The sequence below is a fragment of the Chiloscyllium plagiosum genome, unplaced genomic scaffold, assembly GCF_037043375.1.
Source record: "Chiloscyllium plagiosum isolate Xiang-an unplaced genomic scaffold, Cpla_swu_hap1 HiC_scaffold_14, whole genome shotgun sequence".
Classification (NCBI taxonomy): Eukaryota; Metazoa; Chordata; class Chondrichthyes; order Orectolobiformes; family Hemiscylliidae; genus Chiloscyllium; species Chiloscyllium plagiosum.
In genome coordinates this window covers 11073866-11094421 of record NW_028270152.1, presented here as the reverse complement: position 1 = coordinate 11094421, position 20556 = coordinate 11073866, and the positions used below count along the sequence as shown (strand labels likewise).

The 20556-nt window shown below is 45.4% G+C and overlaps 1 protein-coding gene across 5 annotated transcripts in view; it reads right to left on the bottom strand.

Moving 5' to 3' along the window:
• Window positions 1-14831, bottom strand: part of hmces (5-hydroxymethylcytosine binding, ES cell specific) — a 33318-nt gene extending 18487 nt beyond the window's left edge. The window contains exons 1-3 of one of the 5 annotated variants that reach the window (XM_043707615.2): window positions 14805-14831; window positions 6676-6905; window positions 2068-2211 (exon numbers count right to left, since the gene is read on the bottom strand). In XM_043707615.2, coding sequence (XP_043563550.1) covers window positions 2068-2211; window positions 6676-6864 — 333 coding nt within the window. In that variant the 5' untranslated portion in view covers window positions 6865-6905; window positions 14805-14831. Of the gene's footprint in view, window positions 1-2067; window positions 2212-6675; window positions 6906-8499; window positions 8610-10515; window positions 10664-12377; window positions 12853-14587; window positions 14708-14804 lie in introns of those variants that run through there. The other 4 variants (XM_043707619.2, XM_043707616.2, XM_043707618.2 and 1 more) reach the window with 4 other exon arrangements.
• Between the last annotated feature and the right edge of the window lie 5725 nt (window positions 14832-20556).

Here is a 20556-nt window from a genome sequence, read left to right as displayed (position 1 = left end):
AGAACAGCATAGATCTATCTCAGGCAGGCTGGATAAACACAAGGGAGGGGTCGGTGAGATGATGTGTGCAGTATTAGCACCAACCTCCCCTAAATATCCTGTTCCTCTACCATGTGCAAGTGTAAAAGTGGTATGACACCATGATGTTGATTTAGAGGGCTGTGTCACGGGACTAGTCATCTAGGGGCACAAGCTAATTATTTTTTATTCATTTATGGGATTATGGTCATCACTGGCTGAGTCAGCACTTATTTCAAAGGGTATATATTGCTCATTCCTAATTGTCCGGACTGCAGTGAAGAGTCAACCACATTGCTGTGGATCTGAAGTCACATGATGGCACATGTCCTTCCCAAAGCACATCTGGGAAGCTGGCAGAATTTAGGATTCAATTAATACGTCCGGAATTGTAAGCTAATGGAGACCATTAAAACGTGAATTGACTGATGTAAAAACTCAACTGGTTAACTAATAGTCAGAGTCATACAGCACGGAAACAGACCCTTCGGCCCAACCAGTCCACGCCGACCACAATCTCACTTGGCCTATTTCCATCCAAGTCTTTCCTATTCATGAATGTATTCAAATTTCTTTTGAACATTGTAACTGTAGCTGCATCTACCACATCCTCTGGATGTTCTTTCCACATCCAAATCACCCTCTGTGTAAAAAACGTTACCCCTCATGTTCCTCTTAAGTTTTTCTCCTCTCACCATAAAATATGGCAGCTAGTTTTGACCTCTCCACTCCAGGGAGAGCCTTAACATTCACCTTCAATCTGTGCCCACGATTTTATAAACCTCGACAAGGTCACCCGTCAAACTTCTACGCTCCAGTGAAAAAGGGACCAGTATTTCCAGTCTATTTAATAGCTCAAGCCCTCCATTCCCAGCACCATCGTGAATGTTTTCTGAAGACTCTGCAGCTTAATAATATCCTTCCTATAACAGGATAACCAGAACTGCGCACAGAAGAGGCCTCACCAAACGTTCTGTACAATCTCAGCATGACGTCCTGACTCCTATATCCAAAAGGTCTGAGCAATGGGTGCAAGTGTGCTAAACGTCTTCTTAACCACCCTGTCTACATGTGACGCAAATTTCAAAGAATTATGCACCTGAACCACCACCTGATGAAGCTAGTGTGCTTCCAAATCAACCTGTTGTGTGATTTTTAACTTTATATGTGAACCTGTCGGTCTCTCTGTTCTACAACACTACCCAGGGCTGCAGCATTAATTGTACAATTCCTATCATTGTTTGTTTCACCAAAATACAATACCTCACATTTATCCAAAGTAAACTCCATCTGCCACTCCTCAGCCCATTGACCCAATTGATGAAGATCTCATTGCAGTCTTAGATCACCTTCTTCACCCTCCACTACAGCACCAATTAAGGAAAGTTACTGACAGGGCCTTCACTAACATCCTCTTGAAGCTGGACGGCTGTTAGCATGTGCAGCCGCCCTGATGGTCTGCGTATTGATCACAGAATCAACATGTGGTTCCCAACGTTACTACCAGACACAATCCTCGGAGACCCACACACCCGGGAAGAAAATTAGAGAGGATACCGATCTATAGGTGACTGCTGCCACTCGTCAAAGGATCGAGAATAAGAGGGCACAGGGTTATAGTGACCTACAAAAGAAACAATGGTGATGTGAGAATAATCTTTCTCACAGTGAGTAGTTAGGGTTCTGGAATGCACTTCCTGTGAATGCGGTGGAGGGCATGTTCGATTGAAGCGTTCAAGGGCTTTATTAGTTGGATGGAAATGGTGTGCAAAGGAATGCGCAAAAAGCAGGAAATTAGCAATGGTGATGATGCTCGATTGAAGTACCAGAGCAGGTATGACGGACTGAATGATCTCCTTCTGTGCTAGTAACATGGTTGACTCTTATATGCACAAAATGGTGAAGTAAGCCGTTTTACTTCCAGAGTATTTAGGGTCGGGTAATAAATGTCGGTACAGCCCAATGGCATCCACGTTTCAGGGAAGATCGGGGTAGAATGCTTTGGTAGTGGTAGGGGGATGTAATCAGAGTGCTTCGTGAAGATCGAACCTTGTACGAGTTCTTGTGCAGCATCCCGTCACTGCGGCAGTTACTGGTGTTGTACAGCATTTTGGAAGGATCGCTCTCTCTGAACCAGGAGGGAATAAGACCCCACCGCATGGCCGCTAGGAGCTGCTCAGTACTGTCTGCATCCTGTCAACACAAACAGAAAGACCAATCAGTCAACCAACACCAAAAATAAATATAGATATACTCCACAACCACCTGATGAAGGAGCAGCGCTCCGGAGGATAGTGCTTCTGAATAAACCTGTTGGACTATAACCTGGTGTTGTGATTTTTTTTTAAAACTTTGTACACCCCAGTCCAACACCTGCACCTCCAAATCAAATATAGATATGGCCATTCCCTCCCTCGACCTTGTGCTCAGTCCCTGTCCCACGGCAATTCCTGTTGGAAACTAGCCAAAACGTGAACACAGTGATTACATTCAGCTGTGGTGTCCCGGCAGCCACACTCCAAACATGCAATTTAAATGGGATACATGCTGCAGTGCAGCCTGCACTTGTACAGGCCTAGTCATCTTCCGCCTAGGAACCCTCCAACCACAAGGGATGAACTCGGATTTCACCAGTTTCCTCATTTCCCCTCCCCCCACCTTGTCTCAGTCAAATCCATCGAATTCAGCACCGCCTTCCTAACCTGCAATCTTCTTCATGACCTCTCCGCCCCCACCCCAGTCTGACCTATCACCCTCACCTTGACCTCTTTCCACCTATCACATTTCCGACACCCCTCCCCCAAGTCCCTCCTCCCTACCTTTTAGCTTAGCCTGCTGGACAAACTTTCCTCATTCCTGAAGAAGGGCTTATGCCCGAAACGTCGATTCTCCTGTTCCCTGGATGCTGCCTGACCTGCTGCGCTTTTCCAGCAACACATTTTCAGTTAAAGAAACCCCATCTGGTTTCACCTACATCCTGTGGGAAAGGAAATCTGTTCCATTTGTGATTCCAGATTCCCAGCATTTTTTAAAATTAATTAACGAGACGTGGGTGATGCTGGCTAGGCCACCATTTATTGTCCATCCCTCGTTGCCCAGAGGGCAGTTAAGAGCAAAGCACATTGCCATGACTCTGGACTCATGTGGCTCAGTAGTTAGCACTGCAGCCTCACAGCACCAAGTTCCCAGGTTCAATTCCAGCCTCAGGCGACTATGTGGAGTTTGCAAATTCTCCCCGTGTCTGTGTGGGTTTCCTCCCACTAATCAAAGATGTGCAGGCCAGATGAATTGCCCATAGTGTTAGGTGCATTAGTCAGAGGGAAATGGGTCTGGGTGGGTCACTCTTCAAAGGGTCAGTGTTGACTGGTTGGGCCAAAGGGCCTGTTTCCACACTGTAGGGAATCTAACCTAATCATATAGACCAGACCAGAGAAGGGCAGCAGATTTCCTACACAGAGATTTGGTTGCCCTAACTCAAGATCTTTTTCAGGTTAACACACAAGTTCAGCTGGCAGCTATGAAGGCAAATGCAATGTTAGCATTCACTTTGACAGGGCTAGAATACAAGAGCAGGGATGTACTGCTGCCAAAGCTGCTGAGTATTTTTGATTTCTTCTGCATTTATTTCGGACTTCCAGTATCTGCAGTATGTTGCTTTCTGTGGTTGTGTTAATTGTATTCACTCCGTAATAGGTGATCTAGCCCCATTTGCCTGTGTTTCGCATGTATCGTTCGAAACCTTTCCTATTCATATACCCATCCAAATGCCTTGTTGTCATTGTACCTGCACTTCCTCTGGCAGCTCATTCCATGCACACATCACCCTCTGTGTGAAAAACATACCTCTTTAGGTCCCTTTTAAGTCCTTCCCCTCTCACCTTAAAGCTTTACCCTCGAGTTTTAGACTCCCCTACCCTAAGGAAAAGACCTTGGCTATCCATCTTATTTATGACCCCCATGATTTTATAAATCACTGATGCTCCAGGGCAAAGGTTCCCAGCCTTTCCTTATAACTCAAACCCTCCAGACCCCGTGACATATTTGTAAGCTTTTCTGCACTCTTTCTAATTTAGCAATAGCTTTTCTATAGCAAACACAGTTGTACACAGTATTCCAAAAGTGGCCTCACCAATATCTTGTACAGTTGTCACATGACGCCTCAATTCCTATATTCACTGCTCTGATAATGACGGGAACAGTCTCTTTTTTTCCTTAAACATCAAAGTCACACCAAACAGAACCGAATTGATTCTTCTGCCTAGATCAACCCTGGCTGACTGAATCGTCCTCAACATGAGCTTTCACAACTTTCTACCTGACAAAATGCTCCCAGCCAATGTTACTATTGGACAAGTCAGATCCCAGCATGAAATCCAGCTTATCATTAAACCAAGAAACTGCAACTGCAGAATATCTGAATCCAACACAGAGAATGCTGGGGAAGCTCAGCAGCATCAGTGGGGCAGAAACAGTGAGTTTCTTCAGCACTTTTTCTCTGTTTGTTTTCCAAGGCCTTGAATGACTCTTTTCTTCATAATTTAATCTAACAGTCCTTCACTGTAACATAAGCACATAAGGCTGCAGAACTGGCTTTTACAACAAAACAGAACTTTATCACAAAAAATGTTGTTAAAAAAAATGAATCAAACTATCTGAAAATTTCAAGAGCACACAGCTAAAGCAAAATCCCATTTACTCCCCAACACTATCACTTTACAGTTAACAAAATCCATAGATTATTTTCTTCCTTGTCCAATCTACAGGCTTGACTTAATTTTTTTTTAGTTCCTGATCTGAGAAGCCCATTGTCGTTAACAGATACACAGCCAAGAGCTTAGACTTTCTCTGCAGCGAAATAACCAAACACCTCTGGTCTGGACATTTCACAAGTTAGACTCTTTCACTGAGGTAACTTATTCCCTTCACTGCTCTGAACAATCTCATTTTGTTGGAGAGACCATACTTGCTTCTGACCCCAGTCAGGTCACATTTAAACAACACCTGAAAGCATTCAAGCCGAATCATTTTTTAAAAGGCTGCTCATCCTGTACTCTGCTCCTTGGATACTGCCTGACCTGATGCACTTTTCCAGCACCACTTTAATCTAGACTCTACATCCTTTACAGTGCTTGAGCTCATAGCTTTATGTTTTCTCTCTCCTTTCTTAAACCGCCCCTTGATATAAACAAACTTCCATTAACATTCCAGGTGTTTTTGAAGTCATGTGGGCAGCACGGTGGCACAGTGGTTAGTACTGCTGCATCACAGACCCAGAGATCCGGGTTCAATTCCCACCTCAGGCGACTGTGTGGAGTTTGCACATTCTCCCCGTGTCTACGTGGGTTTCCTCCGGGTGCTCCGGTTTCCTCCCACTGTCTAAAAATGTGCAGGTTAGGTGAATTGGCCATGCTAAATTGCCCGTAGTGTGAGTTGAAGGGGTAAATGTAGGGGAATGGGTCTGGGTGGGTTGCACTTCAGCGGGTCAATGTGGACTTGTTGGGCCGAAGGGCCTGTTTCCACACTAAGTAATCTAATCTAATCATGCGATCTCTTGACACATAGCCGATCATGGTTCCCTGAAAGGCTGACCCAGTTAATATTAAACCACTTGACAGGAAAAAAAAGCAGCCGCAAGTTTGAAATCTAAATGCGCAAAAATCAGTAGTGGAGGCTAGTACAATTACATCATTTAAAAGGCATCTGGATAGGTGTATGAATAGGAAGGGTTGAGGGATATGGGCCAAATGTTGGCAAATGGGAATAGATTAATTTAGGATATCTGGTCAGACCATGGGAGGAAACCAGAGCACCCAAAGGAAACCCACGCAGACATGGGGAGAATGTACAAACGCCACACAGACAGTAGCCTGAGGCTGGAATTGAACCAAAGTCCCTGGTACTGCGAGGCAGCAGCGCTAACCACTGAGCCACCGATCTTTAACATACTCAAAAGACCCAGCTTCTTTGGCCCACAGTCGTAGAGAACTCCAAGATTCACAACCTTCTCAGTAAAGACAATAAAATTCTCCTCATCTCAGGGCCGAAGCATCATTCCCCTTATTTTAAATTGCACCCCCTGGTTTTAGACTTCTCCACCAACGGAACAGTTTCATTGGGTTTCCTCTGAGTGCACAGTTTCCTCCCACAGTCCAAAAATTTGCAGGTTAGCTGGATTGGCCGTGCTTAAACATTTCACCTGTATCTACCCCTCTCAGTATTTTAAAATCTAAGGTAGTTTCACTGCTGAGACTAGCTCTGCATACTAGGAGAAAGGGAGGACTGCAGATGCTGGAGATCAGAGTCGAGAGTGTGGCGCTGGAAAAGCACAGCAGGCCAGGCAGCATCTGAGGAGCAGGAGAATCGACGTTTCGGGCATAAGCCCTTCATTAAGAATAATGCCCGAAACTTCGATTCTCCTGCCCCTCAGATGCTGCCTGACCTGCTGTGCTTTTCCAGCCCCACACCCTAGACTCTAACTCTGCAAGCTCCAGATTTATCTATTTAATTTAGCTGTCTTGGTGAGATTTGAACACATGTCCCCAGTTTGGGCTTCTGAATTAAAGTGACTTTTCCTCTACACCATGACATTGAAAAGCAAAGTTATCTGAACCATAAGATGCATAAACAGGAGCAAGATAAACCAACGAGGGGAATTACTTTGTGGAAGTGCTTTCTGGACACCAGCACCGGGCAGTGGGAATGTGGGCTTTTGTTGAACGAAGGCTTGTACTTATTGCGGTCCCCATCTCTCCAGTCTGGGTCCCTCCTCCTCCCTCTCCCATCTCGATAGGCACACGCACGTCTGATCTGCTCAGCTGCCAGCGAGCATGCAGTACGCCCACACATCGCTGCGAGATGGTCTCGGTACAAATCCTTAGATGCTACACCTGCAAAAGAAATGATAACACAGTGAAGGATGTAGTCGTGATTAAGGCTATGGATTAGAAATCCATTAGGGTCATCCCATTGAATGTATGAATTCTGCCAAGTGCCGATCTCCAGCACTGTCACTTTTTGGTGGCACAGTGGTTAGCACTGCTGCCTCACAGCGCCAGGGACCCGGGTTCGACTCCAGCCTAGTGTGACTGTCTGTGTGGAGTTTGCACATTCTCCTTGTGTCTGCGTGGGTGTCCTCTGGGTGCTCCAGTTTCCCCCCACACTTAAAAAGATGTGTAGGTCAGGTGGATTCACCATGGGAAATTGTCACATAGTAAAGAGGGATGTGCAGGTTAAGTGGATGAGCCATGGGATATGCAGGGATAGGGCAGGATGCTCTTTGGATGGTCAGTGTGGACTCAATGGGCCAAGTGGCCTGCTGCCAACTAGGGATTCTATGATTCTTTAAACAGTGTTCAGCTCGTGTAATGGCACAGGGTGATTTCAGACTCATCTCAAAAATTCAAACCTTTTCATAATGTTACCTTGAGCCCTTTGCGACTACTGGCTGATAACCCAGTTATATCCATCGAACAGCCTCCCCACCCCAATGAACCTTCCAGTAACAAACAATTGAGGGGGGTTCACTCCAATCAAGATGCTGAGAGCGCTCTGACCGGAAAAGGAGATTATGCGGTTTCTTGATTCCCAATGACCACAGAGTCCACCAGAACCAAGGGTCAGAGACTAACAATACTGGGTAAGCCATGTAGGATTGAGATGAGGAGAAATATCTTCATCCAGTGAGGGGGCTGGCTGAGCAAGTCTCTGCCACAGAAAGTGGTTAAGGCCAAAACATTGAATGTTTTCAAGGAAGAGTTAGATATAGTTTTCTTGGAATGGCAAATTTGGAGGGGGGGGGGGGGGGGAAAGAAAAAGATATTAATGTTCTAAACAAAATTCAGAGAAAATTACAAAAAGGCAAATGATTTAGTAATCAGTGAGAAACCTTCCCACACCTTTTCCAACCAGGAAAACGCCCTGAAAAATGACAAGACTGGACAGTTTGTATTGATGGACTTTGTTTAATCCTCCCTGCCATTAACCACACACCATCCCATTCCCCCCATTGTCTCTCTACGCGTCACTTGTACATGAGTTTGGGTAGCTCAGTTGGCTGGATGGCTGGTTTGTGATACAGAGCGATACTAAAAGTGTAGGTTCAATTCCTGCACCAAGTATTACCATGTAATACACAACTTCTCAAACTCCCACCTCATCTGAGGAAGTGATCCTCAGTTTAAACCACCAACAGCTGTCTCTCTATAATGAGAGACTGGTCTAAGGCTTGGTAGGAATATGGAAACTTAACTTTGTACATAAACGTAGGGACATGGTAATGGTGCTACGATAATATCATTGGATTAGTATTGCAGAACTCCAGGATAATGTTGCAGGGACATGGGTTGGACTGGCACATAGCGAAAACTGAAGTCAATAAAACAAAATCTGGAATTACAGGATGACCTAATGGTGATCTCTGTTGTTGCTGTAAAATTCCACTTTGTTCACTAATGCCCTTCAGTGAAAGAAATCTCTCCTTACCCGCCGTGACCCATAGTGACGTGGCTGATGCTGAACTTTCCCCGGAATTGGTCCAACAAGCCAATTAGGGTCGGGCAGTAAAAACTGGTCCACACACCAATGCCCACATCCTACGAACAATTTAAAAAAAAAACTTATAAAGAGGACTAGAATAAAAGTGACAGCAGACAAAACTATGGGCCTAGTTCGTGCAAGTGGGCCTATTGTGGGTAGTGATATATTTTTGATAATACAAATGCGATGGAACAAAGAGCCTTTTCTGCACTGTGAAAGACGCAGCAGAAATATATTTTTTTAAGATAGCGAGAAAGGCAGCTAAGATGTTCAAGAAGAGGTCATAGGTGAGACGTTGGATTGTGTTGAGCAATGTTGATGCTGAAGGGTGACCTTATAGAGATTTATAAAATCAAGACGGGCATGGATTGGATGAAGAGCGAAGGTCTTTTTCCCAGGGTAGGGAAGTCTAAAACTAGAGGACATAGGTTAAGGCTGAGAGGGGAAAGATATAAAAGGGACCCAAAGAGCAACTTTTTCACACAGAGGGTGGTGTATGTATGGAATGAGCTGCCAGAGGAAGTGGTGGAAGCTGATACAACAACAGCATTTAAAAAGCATGTATAGGAAGGGTTTAGAGGGATATGGGCCAAGTGCTGGCAAATGGGACTAGGTCAGATTGGGATGTCTGGTTGGTGCAGACAAGTTGAACTGAAGGGATGCCCGAAACGTCGATTCTCTTGCTCCTTGGATGCTGCTTGACCTGCTGCGCTTTTCCAGCACCACATTTTCAGCTCAATAAAGCCTTCAACAGTGTAGGCCGTGAGGCCTGGAATTCCCATCCTAAACTTGCCCTTCCTCTCCATCACACACACTGTCCACCTTTAAAAGCCTGCTTAAGGTCTACTTCACTGAATCAATCGTTTGGGCACCTGGTCTGCATCCCACATTCGGGGTCTCTGAAATTTTTCTTTTGTCTGATTTTGCTCCAGGGAAGAAACTGGTGATCTTCCAAGACATTATACAAATGCAAACTCTTGTTTTAAACTGGTTGAACAACCGTTTTACTCTTGCTTTTGAGTCAGTAAATTGCATAGTTTTAGCTAGTTAAAACAAACCAGCGTGGCACACATATCTAAAGTGTCTGTCCTACTAAAAGATGTATCATTCTGCCACCTTCAGTCAGATTGGAACAATTCAATAATTTCCTGTTCTCTGTCCGATGGGAGGGGGCCTATTAAACACTCCCACCAGCGTTTTCTGACCAGAGATCTCTCCACCCATTACCCAGTTCCTGACCTCCGAGCAGAGATCCTTCCTCACGTCCTTCTGCCATGCTTTATTCTCACGGCCAGCCCTCTTCCTATGTCATTTCGTCCAGCTTTTTTGGAATACTGTATACCCTAGAAGATTAATTTTCCATCTTGTGTCACCTTGAAACTATGTCTCAGTAATGGCGTTTAAATCTAAATCTCTCAATATTTATGTCACAGAATTTGTAGAAGGTGGCCATTTAGATTAGATTAAATTAGATTACTTATCAGTGTGGAAACAGGCCCTTCGGCCCAACAAGTTCACACCGACCCGCCAAAGCACAACCAACCCTTTCACCTAACACTACGGGCAATTTAGTATGGCCAATTCACCTGACCTGCACATTTTTGGACTGTGGGAGGAAACCAGAGCACCCAGAGGAAACCCACGCAGACACGGGGAGAATGTGCAAACTCCACACAGTTGGTCACCTGAGGCAGGAATTGAACCTGGGACCCTGGCGCTGTGAGGCAGCAGTGCTAACCACTGAGCCACCGTGCCACCCAGGCCTGTCGCAACTGCACAGAATCTATTATCTAATGCTAGTCTCTTCCCTATATCCCTGCACACCATTTCCATTCAAATAACCATCTAATACCCCTTGAGTGCCTTAATCGAAACTACCTCCGCTACATTTCCAGGCGGTGCATTCCACACACTAATTACTTGCTGGGTGAGAAAGCTTTATCACACACTACTCTCGCTTACCTTGCACATTACTTTAAATCTATGCCCGTTTTTCTAACTGTGAACAGCTTCTCCCGATCTCCTCGGTCCAGTCCACTGACGATTTTAAAAACCTGTTAAATATTCTTCATTCCAGGAGAACAGTCATGACTCGACAACCAAGCTCAACGTCACCTCTTTGTGCTGGTATCCTATGCCCCTGTTAATAAAGCCAAGAACACTATATGCTTTATTACATGTTGCTTCCACCTGCCTTGCCACCTTCAATAATCTGCACACATAGGACCTGCACCGCCTTCAGAATTGTACTCCTGATTTAAGGGTGTAAGAACCAGGAGCAGGAGCAGGAGTAGTCTGTCTGGCCCCTCGAGCTTGCTCCACCATTCAATAATATCATGGCTGATCTGTTCATGGCTTCCACCTGCCCTCTCACCGTAACCCTTAATTCCTTTACTCCATCTTTGCCTTAAAAATATTCAATGAGGTAAATTTTCTGACGTATTTCAGTGTTCTTCCTGGCAAAGTGCATCACCTCACACTTCGCTGCATGCAATCTTACCTGCCCATTCCACCAACTTCAGAGACTTTTGGAGAACCACACTGTTCTTCTCACAATCTACCACTCTCCCGAGATTTGTGTAATAAGGAAAGCTCAACAACATCTCTACTTTCTCAGGAGGATACAGAAATTCACTATTACCAATTTTCATAGATGCACCATAGAAAGCATCCTATCCAGATGCATCACAGCAATTGTCCTTCGGAGGATTGCAAGACAACACGCAGAGTTGCGAACACAGCCCAGTCTATCACACAAACCAGCCTTCCATCCACTGACTCTGTACACTTCCCGCTACCTCGGGAAAGCTACCAACATCAAAAACCCCTCTCACCCTGGTATTACTCTCATCCACCCTCCTCCATCAGGCAGAAGATACAAAAGTTTGAATACACGAACAAACAGATTCAAGAACAATTCCTCCTCAGTTATCAGACTTTAGAACTGATCTCTCAAAGGTTATTCTGATCTCTCTGCAGCTGTAACACTGTATTCTGCACTCTATTCTGCTCCCCTGGTGCACTTTGTATGGTATAATCTGCCTGTCCAACACGCAAAACACTTTTCACTATATCTCGGTACGTGACAAGAATCAATCAATAATCTCTAACATCACTGGAATGCCACTCCAATAGAGCAGCGCTGTTTTCTGCACTCCCTCCCTACAAGGTACTGGTGTCAGTACCCCATTTACAGTAACCCCACTGTCCTTACACCACTCTTTGGACTGGGCGTTTATTCTCTCCACCCTCCTTGATCCCATCCATAGTCATTGGTGACTAGGGAAACAATCTGGAATGATACACGGTGGCTCAGTAGTCAGCACCGCTGCCTCACAGCACCAGAGACCCAGGTTCGATTCCACCCCCAGGCAACCGTGTGTGGAATCTGCGCATTGTTCCTGTGCCTTCGGGTGCTCCGATTTCCTCCCACAGTCCAAAGAGGTGCCCGTTAGATGGACTCCCCGTGGGAAAAGCAGGGTTACAGGGATGGGGTAGGTGGGTTAGGGTCAGCATGGCCTCCTTTCACACCATAGGGATTCTATGATTACTTTTTAAATGTCCTACCGTTAGATATGGGCCCTAATTCTTCAAACTCTCTCAACTAGAAGCAAGAATGATGTTCTGCCATGTCATTGGTTCCTGCCTGGTCCACCGTAATGGCTTCTCTGTGTTGATAACCAGAGGGAGTGAGGGTAAATGATAGGAGGTTCACACTGGGATTCGAAGGGACGCTGTATCACCCAGACAGTGCCTGAAGCTCACTGCCCATAAGGCTACTGCAGACCTAAACCCCTGTAACATGTAAATAATTGGGTACATACCTGGAATTGCTGGAATCTACCAGGCTACAAAGCAGGAACTGGAAAGGGGAATATGACTGGACGAAGAGCTGTTGACTGCACAGGCTGAATGGCCCCTTTCTGGGTTCCTAACTTTTACGATTTCAGTTGCAGGACACGAGATTTTTTTTTGACATGAAGTAGGCGGATTTTGGCCGTTAGAAAACGCACCTACAGAAGCTCTGAGCTACACAGCTGTGGAAAGTTCTAGCTGTGATTTCCGGACTCTGCACCGCAGAGACAGCTGGTGTCAACCATGTGGGGATAGGGCTGCAATATTTGGCCTCAGTGACTTCCTTATTTGGAGGAGGAGGAGCCCATTCCTGGTACTCCCAAGTGAATCCAGATTGATGTACGCACATTGGGTGAGAACAGGATGGGGTTTGGCAATGACAGTGAAGATTATAACAGCAAATGCATGGCAAATTATTTTGAGCATCTGAGTTCGTTGCACGAATCGCTACCTACAGTAGAGGGGAAATCCTGCAACAAATATAATGACAGCAGTCAGAATGAAACTAGCAATTTACAAATTATTTTGCACAATACCAGAGATGATTATTTGTTAAAACACTGATTACTCAGTGCAGTTATTTGGTGATTTTCTTTAAGGAGAACATATTTCTAACAGCTTAAATGCACACAAAGGATATTTAACATCCCCAAAATGTGAGACAGACAATGGTTGCAACTTTACATCAAGTTGCACACTTTCTTTGTGTGTCATAACCAAACTCACTCAACAGCTCGTGTCTCGAGGCTGGGTCAAACAAATACCAACAACTTTTCAATAATGACAAATGTTAAGGGAAAAAAAACTACCTTTTGAAAATCAATTGCTCCTTAGTCCCTTTTCAAATACAAATTATTGATAAGTGAATTAAAAGTGAAAGTCAAGATATATAAATCACCAATCCTTCATAAAAATGAAAAATTATTTATGTAGCCCATTTACTACCAATATGACAGCTCAAGGCCACTCGCAGGAACAAAATATGACAGAGCTACATTAGGAGAGGTGGTCAGCTCTGCTCTCTCTCCATAGATGCTGCCACCTCTTTTGAGTTTCTCCAGCAATTTTTGTTGTTTATAACTTAACAAGTCAGCTCCTTTTTCAGAACTAGATCAGAGCACCTTAAGGTTTTTCATCCACCCCTCACTGGTAGATACCTCCTGAAAATAATCATAACAAAGCTCAGCATTCCTGGCTCGGTGGGGGGGGGGGGGTGCAGGGGCGAGAGAGCTGGGTGGCATGAGTGTCTAGGCAGGTCTGTGAGAGATTCTGGATTAGTGGTGCTGGAAGAGCACAGCAGTTCAGGCAGCATCCAACGAGCAGCAAAATCGACGTTTCGGGCAAAAGCCCTTCATCAGGAATAAAGGCAGAGAGCCTGAAGCGTGGAGAGATAAGCTAGAGGGGGGTGGGGGTGGGGAGAAAGTAGCATAGAGTACAATAGGTGAGTGGGGGAGGAGATGAAGGCGATAGGTCAGGGAGGAGAGGGTGGAGTGGATAGGTGGAAAAGGAGCTAGGCAGGTCGGACAAGTCCGGACAAGTCAAGGGGACAGTGCGGAGCTGGAAGTTTGAAACTAGGATGAGGTGGGGGAAGGGGAAATGAAGAAGCTGTTGAAGTCCACATTGATGCCCTGGGGTTGAAGTGTTCTGAGGCGGAAGATGAGGTGTTCTTCCTCCAGGCGTCTGGTGGTGAGGGAGCGGCAGTGAAGGAGGCCCAGGACCTCCAGGTCCTCGGCAGAGTGGGAGGGGGAGTTGAAACGTTGGGCCACGGGGCAGTGTGGTTGGTTGGTGCGGGTGTCTCGGAGATGTTCCCTAAAGCGCTCTGCTAGGAGGCGCCCAGTCTCCCCAATGTAGAGGAGACCGCATCGGGAGCAATGGATGCAATAAATGATATTAATGGATGTGCAAGTAAAACTTTGATGGATGTGGACCTCAGTCTCTGAGAGAGCCTCTCACAGACTCCCCCTCGCTGCCCTTTACGTGGCCATTTGTCTGGCACAGAGCTACATTAGTAAATATAGGGTCAAAACTTTTAAAGTCAGGGAGGCAGATTCAAAATGAGGAGAGTTGGGGAGGGGCATGGGAAAGTCGGAAAGAAATCCGGTGCTGTGATCCTGAACGTTCCTCCACATAGCTCAGGGCCACTTAAATCTTTCCCTGCCTTCCCCTCAGCGCTGAATACCTGCTGAAGATAACAGGGATGGACAAGGACCTGGGCCAGGAGGGCACAGGCCAGGCCGACAGGAAGGGAAGAAGGAAGGCAACCTCCCTGAGGGAGCCGTCTCTCTCTCTCTCCTGAGCCAGACGTTCCTAGCCGCCACCTTTGACCTTTACCTGGCCATTTGGATACATGATTGGATACAATACCGAATTGTTACATTCCCCACACAGTGACGTACCTCAGCGCCCGCCGTCACATTGTATCCAGCGCACGCGCCACCCGCACTTTAAGAGGGCGGGGACTGACCAAACGTCATGACGCTCGGAACCCCTCCCCTTAAGGGCATGGCTCCGCCCAGCCGCCATGCTGTTGAGGGCTGGCCCTTTGGCCACTAGAGGCTGGAAATGGGCCCCATCACTCCCTCAGTGACTGGATCTCCCCTTCCCCACCCCAGGCCCTCTGCATTTCCCTTCTCCCCCAGCCTCTCCCACTTGAATTTATTTGAAATCGCATGGCACCGGGTTATAGTCCAACAGGTTTTATTTGAAAACACACCAGCTTTCGGAGCATTGCTCCTTTGTCAGGTGTACCTGGCAGTGCTCCGAAAGCTGGTGTCATTTCAAATAAACCTGTTGGATTATAACCTGGTGTCGTGTGAGTTCTGACTTTGTCCATCCCAGTCCAACACGGGCACCTCCACACCGAGGAAGCGAGAAGCAAGAAGAGCTGACAAAGGAATTTAATGGAGTGGAGGTGCCGGTGTGGGACTGGGGTGGGCAAGGTCAGAAGTCACACGACACCGGGTTATAGTCCAACAGGCTTCTTTGAAATCACAAGATTTTGGACCACTGCCAGGTTCACCTGAGGAAGCTCGTTGGAGAATCCCTGCAGTGTGGAAACAAACCATTTGGCCCAGCACAAACCCACCAAAGGGTATCCTACCAGACACATTCCCCCTGAATACTATGGGTAACTTAGCATGGCCAGTTCACGCTAACCTGCACATCTTTGGACTGTGAGAGAAAACCCGCACAGATAGAGGGAGAATGTGCAAACTCCACACACACACACACACAGTTGAACCCAGGTCCCTGGTGCTGTGAGGCAGCTGTGCTAACCAATGAGCCACTGTGTGATACCAGGTAAACCAGTTGGACTATAACCTAGTGTCGTGTGACTTCTGACTTTGACTCTTCCTCAGTGGTCATCATGGCGCAGAAACAATAAATACTGGAGGTCGCAGCGGGTCAGACAGCATCCATGAAGAGAGAGGAAGCTAACATTTCAAATCGAGATCATGGCACAGACCATTTGGCCTGTTGTCATTGTGCTGGCCTTCCCAATTCTATCGGTGGCATTTCCCCATGGAACAAAATTTACTCAAGAACCCCACAAAGAGAAGGAGAATTTGACCAAGAAATTAAATCACTGAAACGAAAACGTAAAGATTTAAGAAAAGAGTGAAGCCAGTGATGTCCACATCCCCGAAGGAATAAAACCAAATACAGGTCGTTCTGCTATAACACGCGTTTCGTCAGCGCAAATTTGCTGTAATATGATTGACGAACTGGGGACGCAGTTTTGAAACTGTGAACTTTTAAAACCTGTGCTGGCTGTAACGCAATTACATCGCGAACAGTTTATACACTGTTTCTAAAGCGCGATTTTTCTATAACACGGGGTTGCACAAGAACACAACCATCACATTACAGAACTGACTGTAACCGTCTAATTCTCTCTTGAGTGTCTGAATTGAACCTGCTTCCACTGAACTTTGTGACCCATGACTGGCTGTGTGAAAACGCTTTTTCTTCTCTCAGTTATTGTTTAACTAATTGCTATAAATCTGTTAACTCCCATTCTCAATCCTTCCACAAGTGGAATCATTTTCTCCCTATCTACTCCATGCAGACCACTCATGATTTTGAACACTTCTGCTCAGGAGTAAAATCCCAGCTTGTTTAATAAGCAAAACGCCTCATCACCGGGACCGTTCTTGTAAGCCATTTCTGCACTTACTTCAATGCCTTTCATTCATCATAAACTGTAGTGCCCATCCCTGGATGCATGACTTTAGCTAAGCCAGACCAGTGACTTCCTTGATCTTGTGCTCTATGCCTTGATTGCCCAAACCGAGTTGTGAACATGATTCGTTCATGATTCTGTTCGCAAGTCGATTTGTACGCAAGTCGGAATGGAATGCAAGACAACATAAAATAGCCGTTTGTTAGTACAGGCAAAATTCATATGTCAGATGTTTAAAATTACACCCCTATATGGGATTGCGTTCGTAAGTATGAGCATTCATGAGTTGGACTTTCATAAATCAGGACTCCTATGTCTGAATAGCTAATACTGTAATGTGAAATTAATAATGTTCTGAAAGACAGAATTACATAATAATGTAAGAAATAATGAACAAAGGTAGGTCATCTGACCCCTTGAGCCTGCTCCCCATTCAATAAGGTCATGGCTGTTCTTTTCTGGACTCAGCTCCACTTACCCACGTATTCACCATAACCCTTAATTCCTTTACTGTTCAAAAACCTATCTTTGTCTTAAAAACATTCAATGCTTCATTGGGCAGGGAATTCCACAGATTCACAACCCTTTGGGTGAAGAGGTTCATCCTCATCTCAGTCCGAAATCTGCTCCCCCTTATTTTGAGGCAATACCCCCTAGTTCTACTTTCACCCACCAGTTGAAACAACCTCCCTGCTTCTATCTTATCTATTCCCTTCATAATTTTTTTTATGTTTCTATAAGATCCCCCCTCATTCTTCTCAATTCCAATGAGTATAGTCCCAGTAGACTCAATCTCTCCTCATAAGCCAACCCGATGAACTCTGGAATCAACCTGGTGAACCGCCTCTAGTGCGCTACCTCTAGTGCCAGTACATCCTTTCTCAAGTAAGGAGACCAAAACAGAACACAAAGTGTGGCCTCACCAGTGCTCTATACAGCTGCTGCATAACTCCCTTGTTTTTAAACTCCATCCTTCTTGCAATGAAGGACAATATTCCACTTGTAACTGTAACATTTGGTTAAGAGTTTTGACATCCTCAAGGTGATCCAAAGTACTTTCAGCAATTGTTTATTTAAAAGACACCTGGATGGCTGTATGAATAGGAAGGGTTTAGAGGGATATATGCCAAATGCTGGCAAATGGGACTAGATTAGGTTAGGATATCTGGGCATGGACGGGTTGGAGCAAAGCATCTGTTTCTGTGCTGTACATCTCAATGACCCTCTGACTCTAATGTGGTTGGAGCACAAGAACAGGGAAGGCTTACTGCGACTGGACAAGGTGCTGGTGAGCCCACATCTGGAGCACTGTGAGCAGTTTTGGACCCCTTACTAAAGGACAGATATCATTTCATTGGAGGCAGTACAGAGAAGGTTCACTGGGATGATCCCTGACATGGAGGGATTGTCTTATGAGCAAAGGCTAAACTGGTTAGGACTTTATTCACTGGCATTTAGAAGAACGAGAGGTGATCTCATTGAAACAAACAGGATTCTTAAGAGGCTTGATAGGGTCAATGCTGAAAGGTTGTTTCCCCTCATGGGAGAGTCTAGAACCAGAGGGCATGGTCTCAGAATAAACGGGCACCAATTTAAACTGAGATGAGGAGGAATTTTCTCTCTCGGAGGGTTGTGAGCTTTTGAAATTTCTTGCCACAGAGAGGTGTGGGGCCAGAGTCCTTGTGTATATTTGAAGCTGAGATCAATTCTCGATCAGTCGGGAAATCAAGGGTTCTGGGGAAAAGCCAAGAAAGTGTACACGAGGGATGTCAGACCAGTCATGACCCTATTGAGTGGTGGAGCCGACTCAAAGGGTCAAATGGACTACTCCTGTTCCTATTTGTTATGATCCTTTGACAGTCTCTGGTGATATGTAGATAATCTGTGCACAAGATACTCCTACCACGAGGACAGGATAAATGAGGATTTCTTTATGAAAGTTACATATTTTATTCACAACAAAAACTGAAAGAACTGCGGATGCTGTAAATTATAAGACAAAAACAGAAATTGCCGGAAAAGCTCAGTAGGTCTGCCAGCCTCTGTGGAGAGAAATCAGGGTAATGTCCAGTAAACATTTTGGGTTTAATGACCCTTCCTCAGAAATGTTCTGAGGGTCATTAGACTGAAATGTTAACTCTGTTTTCTCTCCACAGATGTAGCCAGACCTGCTAAGCTTTTCCAGCAATTTCTGTTTTTGTTTTTGGTTCATGTCTGTACTTCATCTGACTGTTGTCAGGTAGCATCTGTTTCTTTCTCTCTCTCTCTCTCTCTCTCTCTCTCTCTCTCTGTCTCTTTCTCCCTCCCTCATAGAGTCATAGAGTCATAGAGATGTACAGCATGGAAACAGACCATTCGGTCCAACCTGTCCATGCCAACCAGATATCCCAACCCAATCTAGTCCCACCTGCCAGCACCCGGCCCATATCCCTCCAAACCCTTCCTATTCATATACCCATCCAAATACCTCTTAAATGTTGCAATTGTACCAGCCTCCACCACTTCCTCTGGCAGCTCATTCCATACACGTACCACCCTCTGCGTGAAAAGGTTGCCCCTTAGGTCTCTTTTATTTCTTTCCCCTCTCACCCTAAACCTATGCCCTCTAGTTCTGGACTCCCTGACCCCAGGGAAAAGACTTTGCCTATTTATCCTATCCATGCCCCTTATAATTTTGTAAACCTCTATAAGGTCACCCCTCAGCCTCCGAAGCTCCAGGGAAAACAGCCTCAGCCTGTTCAGCCTCTCCCTGTAGCTCAAATCCTCCAACCCTGGCAACATCCTTGTAAATCTTTTCTGAACCCTTTCAAGTTTCACAATATCTTTCCGATAGGAAGGAGACCACAATTGCATGCAATATTCCAACAGTGGCCTAACCAATGTCCCGTACAGCCGCAACATGACCTCCCAACTCCTGTACTCAATACTCTGACCAATAAAGGAAAGAATACCAAACGCCTTCTTCACTATCCTATCTACCTGTGACTCCACTTTCAAGAACTATGAACCTGCACTCTTTGTTCAGCAACACTCCCTAGGACCTTACCTTTAAGTATATAAGTCCTGCTAAGATTTGCTTTCCCAAAATGCAGCATCTCGCATTTATCTGAATTAAACTCCATCTGCCACTTCTCAGCCCATTGACCCATCTGATCCAGAACCTGTTGTAATCTGAGGTAACCCTCTTCGCTGTCCACTACACCTCCAATTTTGGTATCATCAGCAAACATACTAACTGTACCTCTTATGCTCGCATCCAAATCATTTATGTAAATGACAAACAGTAGAGGGCCCAGCACCGATTCTGTGGCACTCCACTGGTCACAGGCCTCCAGTCTGAAAAACAACCCTCCACCACCACCTTCTGTCTTCTACCTTTGAGCCAGTTCTGTATCCAAATGGCTAGTTCTCCCTGTATTTCATGAGATCTAACCTTGCTAATCAGTCTCCCATGGGAACCTTGTCGAATGCCTTTCCCTCCCTCCGTCTCTCTGTCTCTGTCTCTTTCTCCATCCCTCTCTCTCTGCCAAAACACTTTCTTGAGGCCCACACCTGTAGCCAAGCTCTTGGTCTCCTCATTTAATCTCTAGATAAAGAATTTTTTTTATTTACAGTTAGCGAAACTGCTATCAAAAATAGTTAATCTGCACTTTCATTTCAGTGATTTCATTTCCTGGTCAATTTCTCCTCGCCTTTGTATGTTTCTATTTAAGTTTTGTCGACACTCAAAGAAATCTTTTTAAGACATTCATTGAATATTTCCGAAACCTTATCGAGAAAACTTCCGAAGCAGCTTGCTGACTGAAAAAATTATTCAAAGGCTCTGTCTGCAGCACCTTCTCAGGAAAAGGGTTTCAGAGACTCAATGCATTTGGTGAGGAAAAAAAACACCTCCTCTCTCTCTATCTTAAATGGGCAATGCCTTATTAAACTATGACCCTCAGTTCCAGAAACTAAGCACAAAG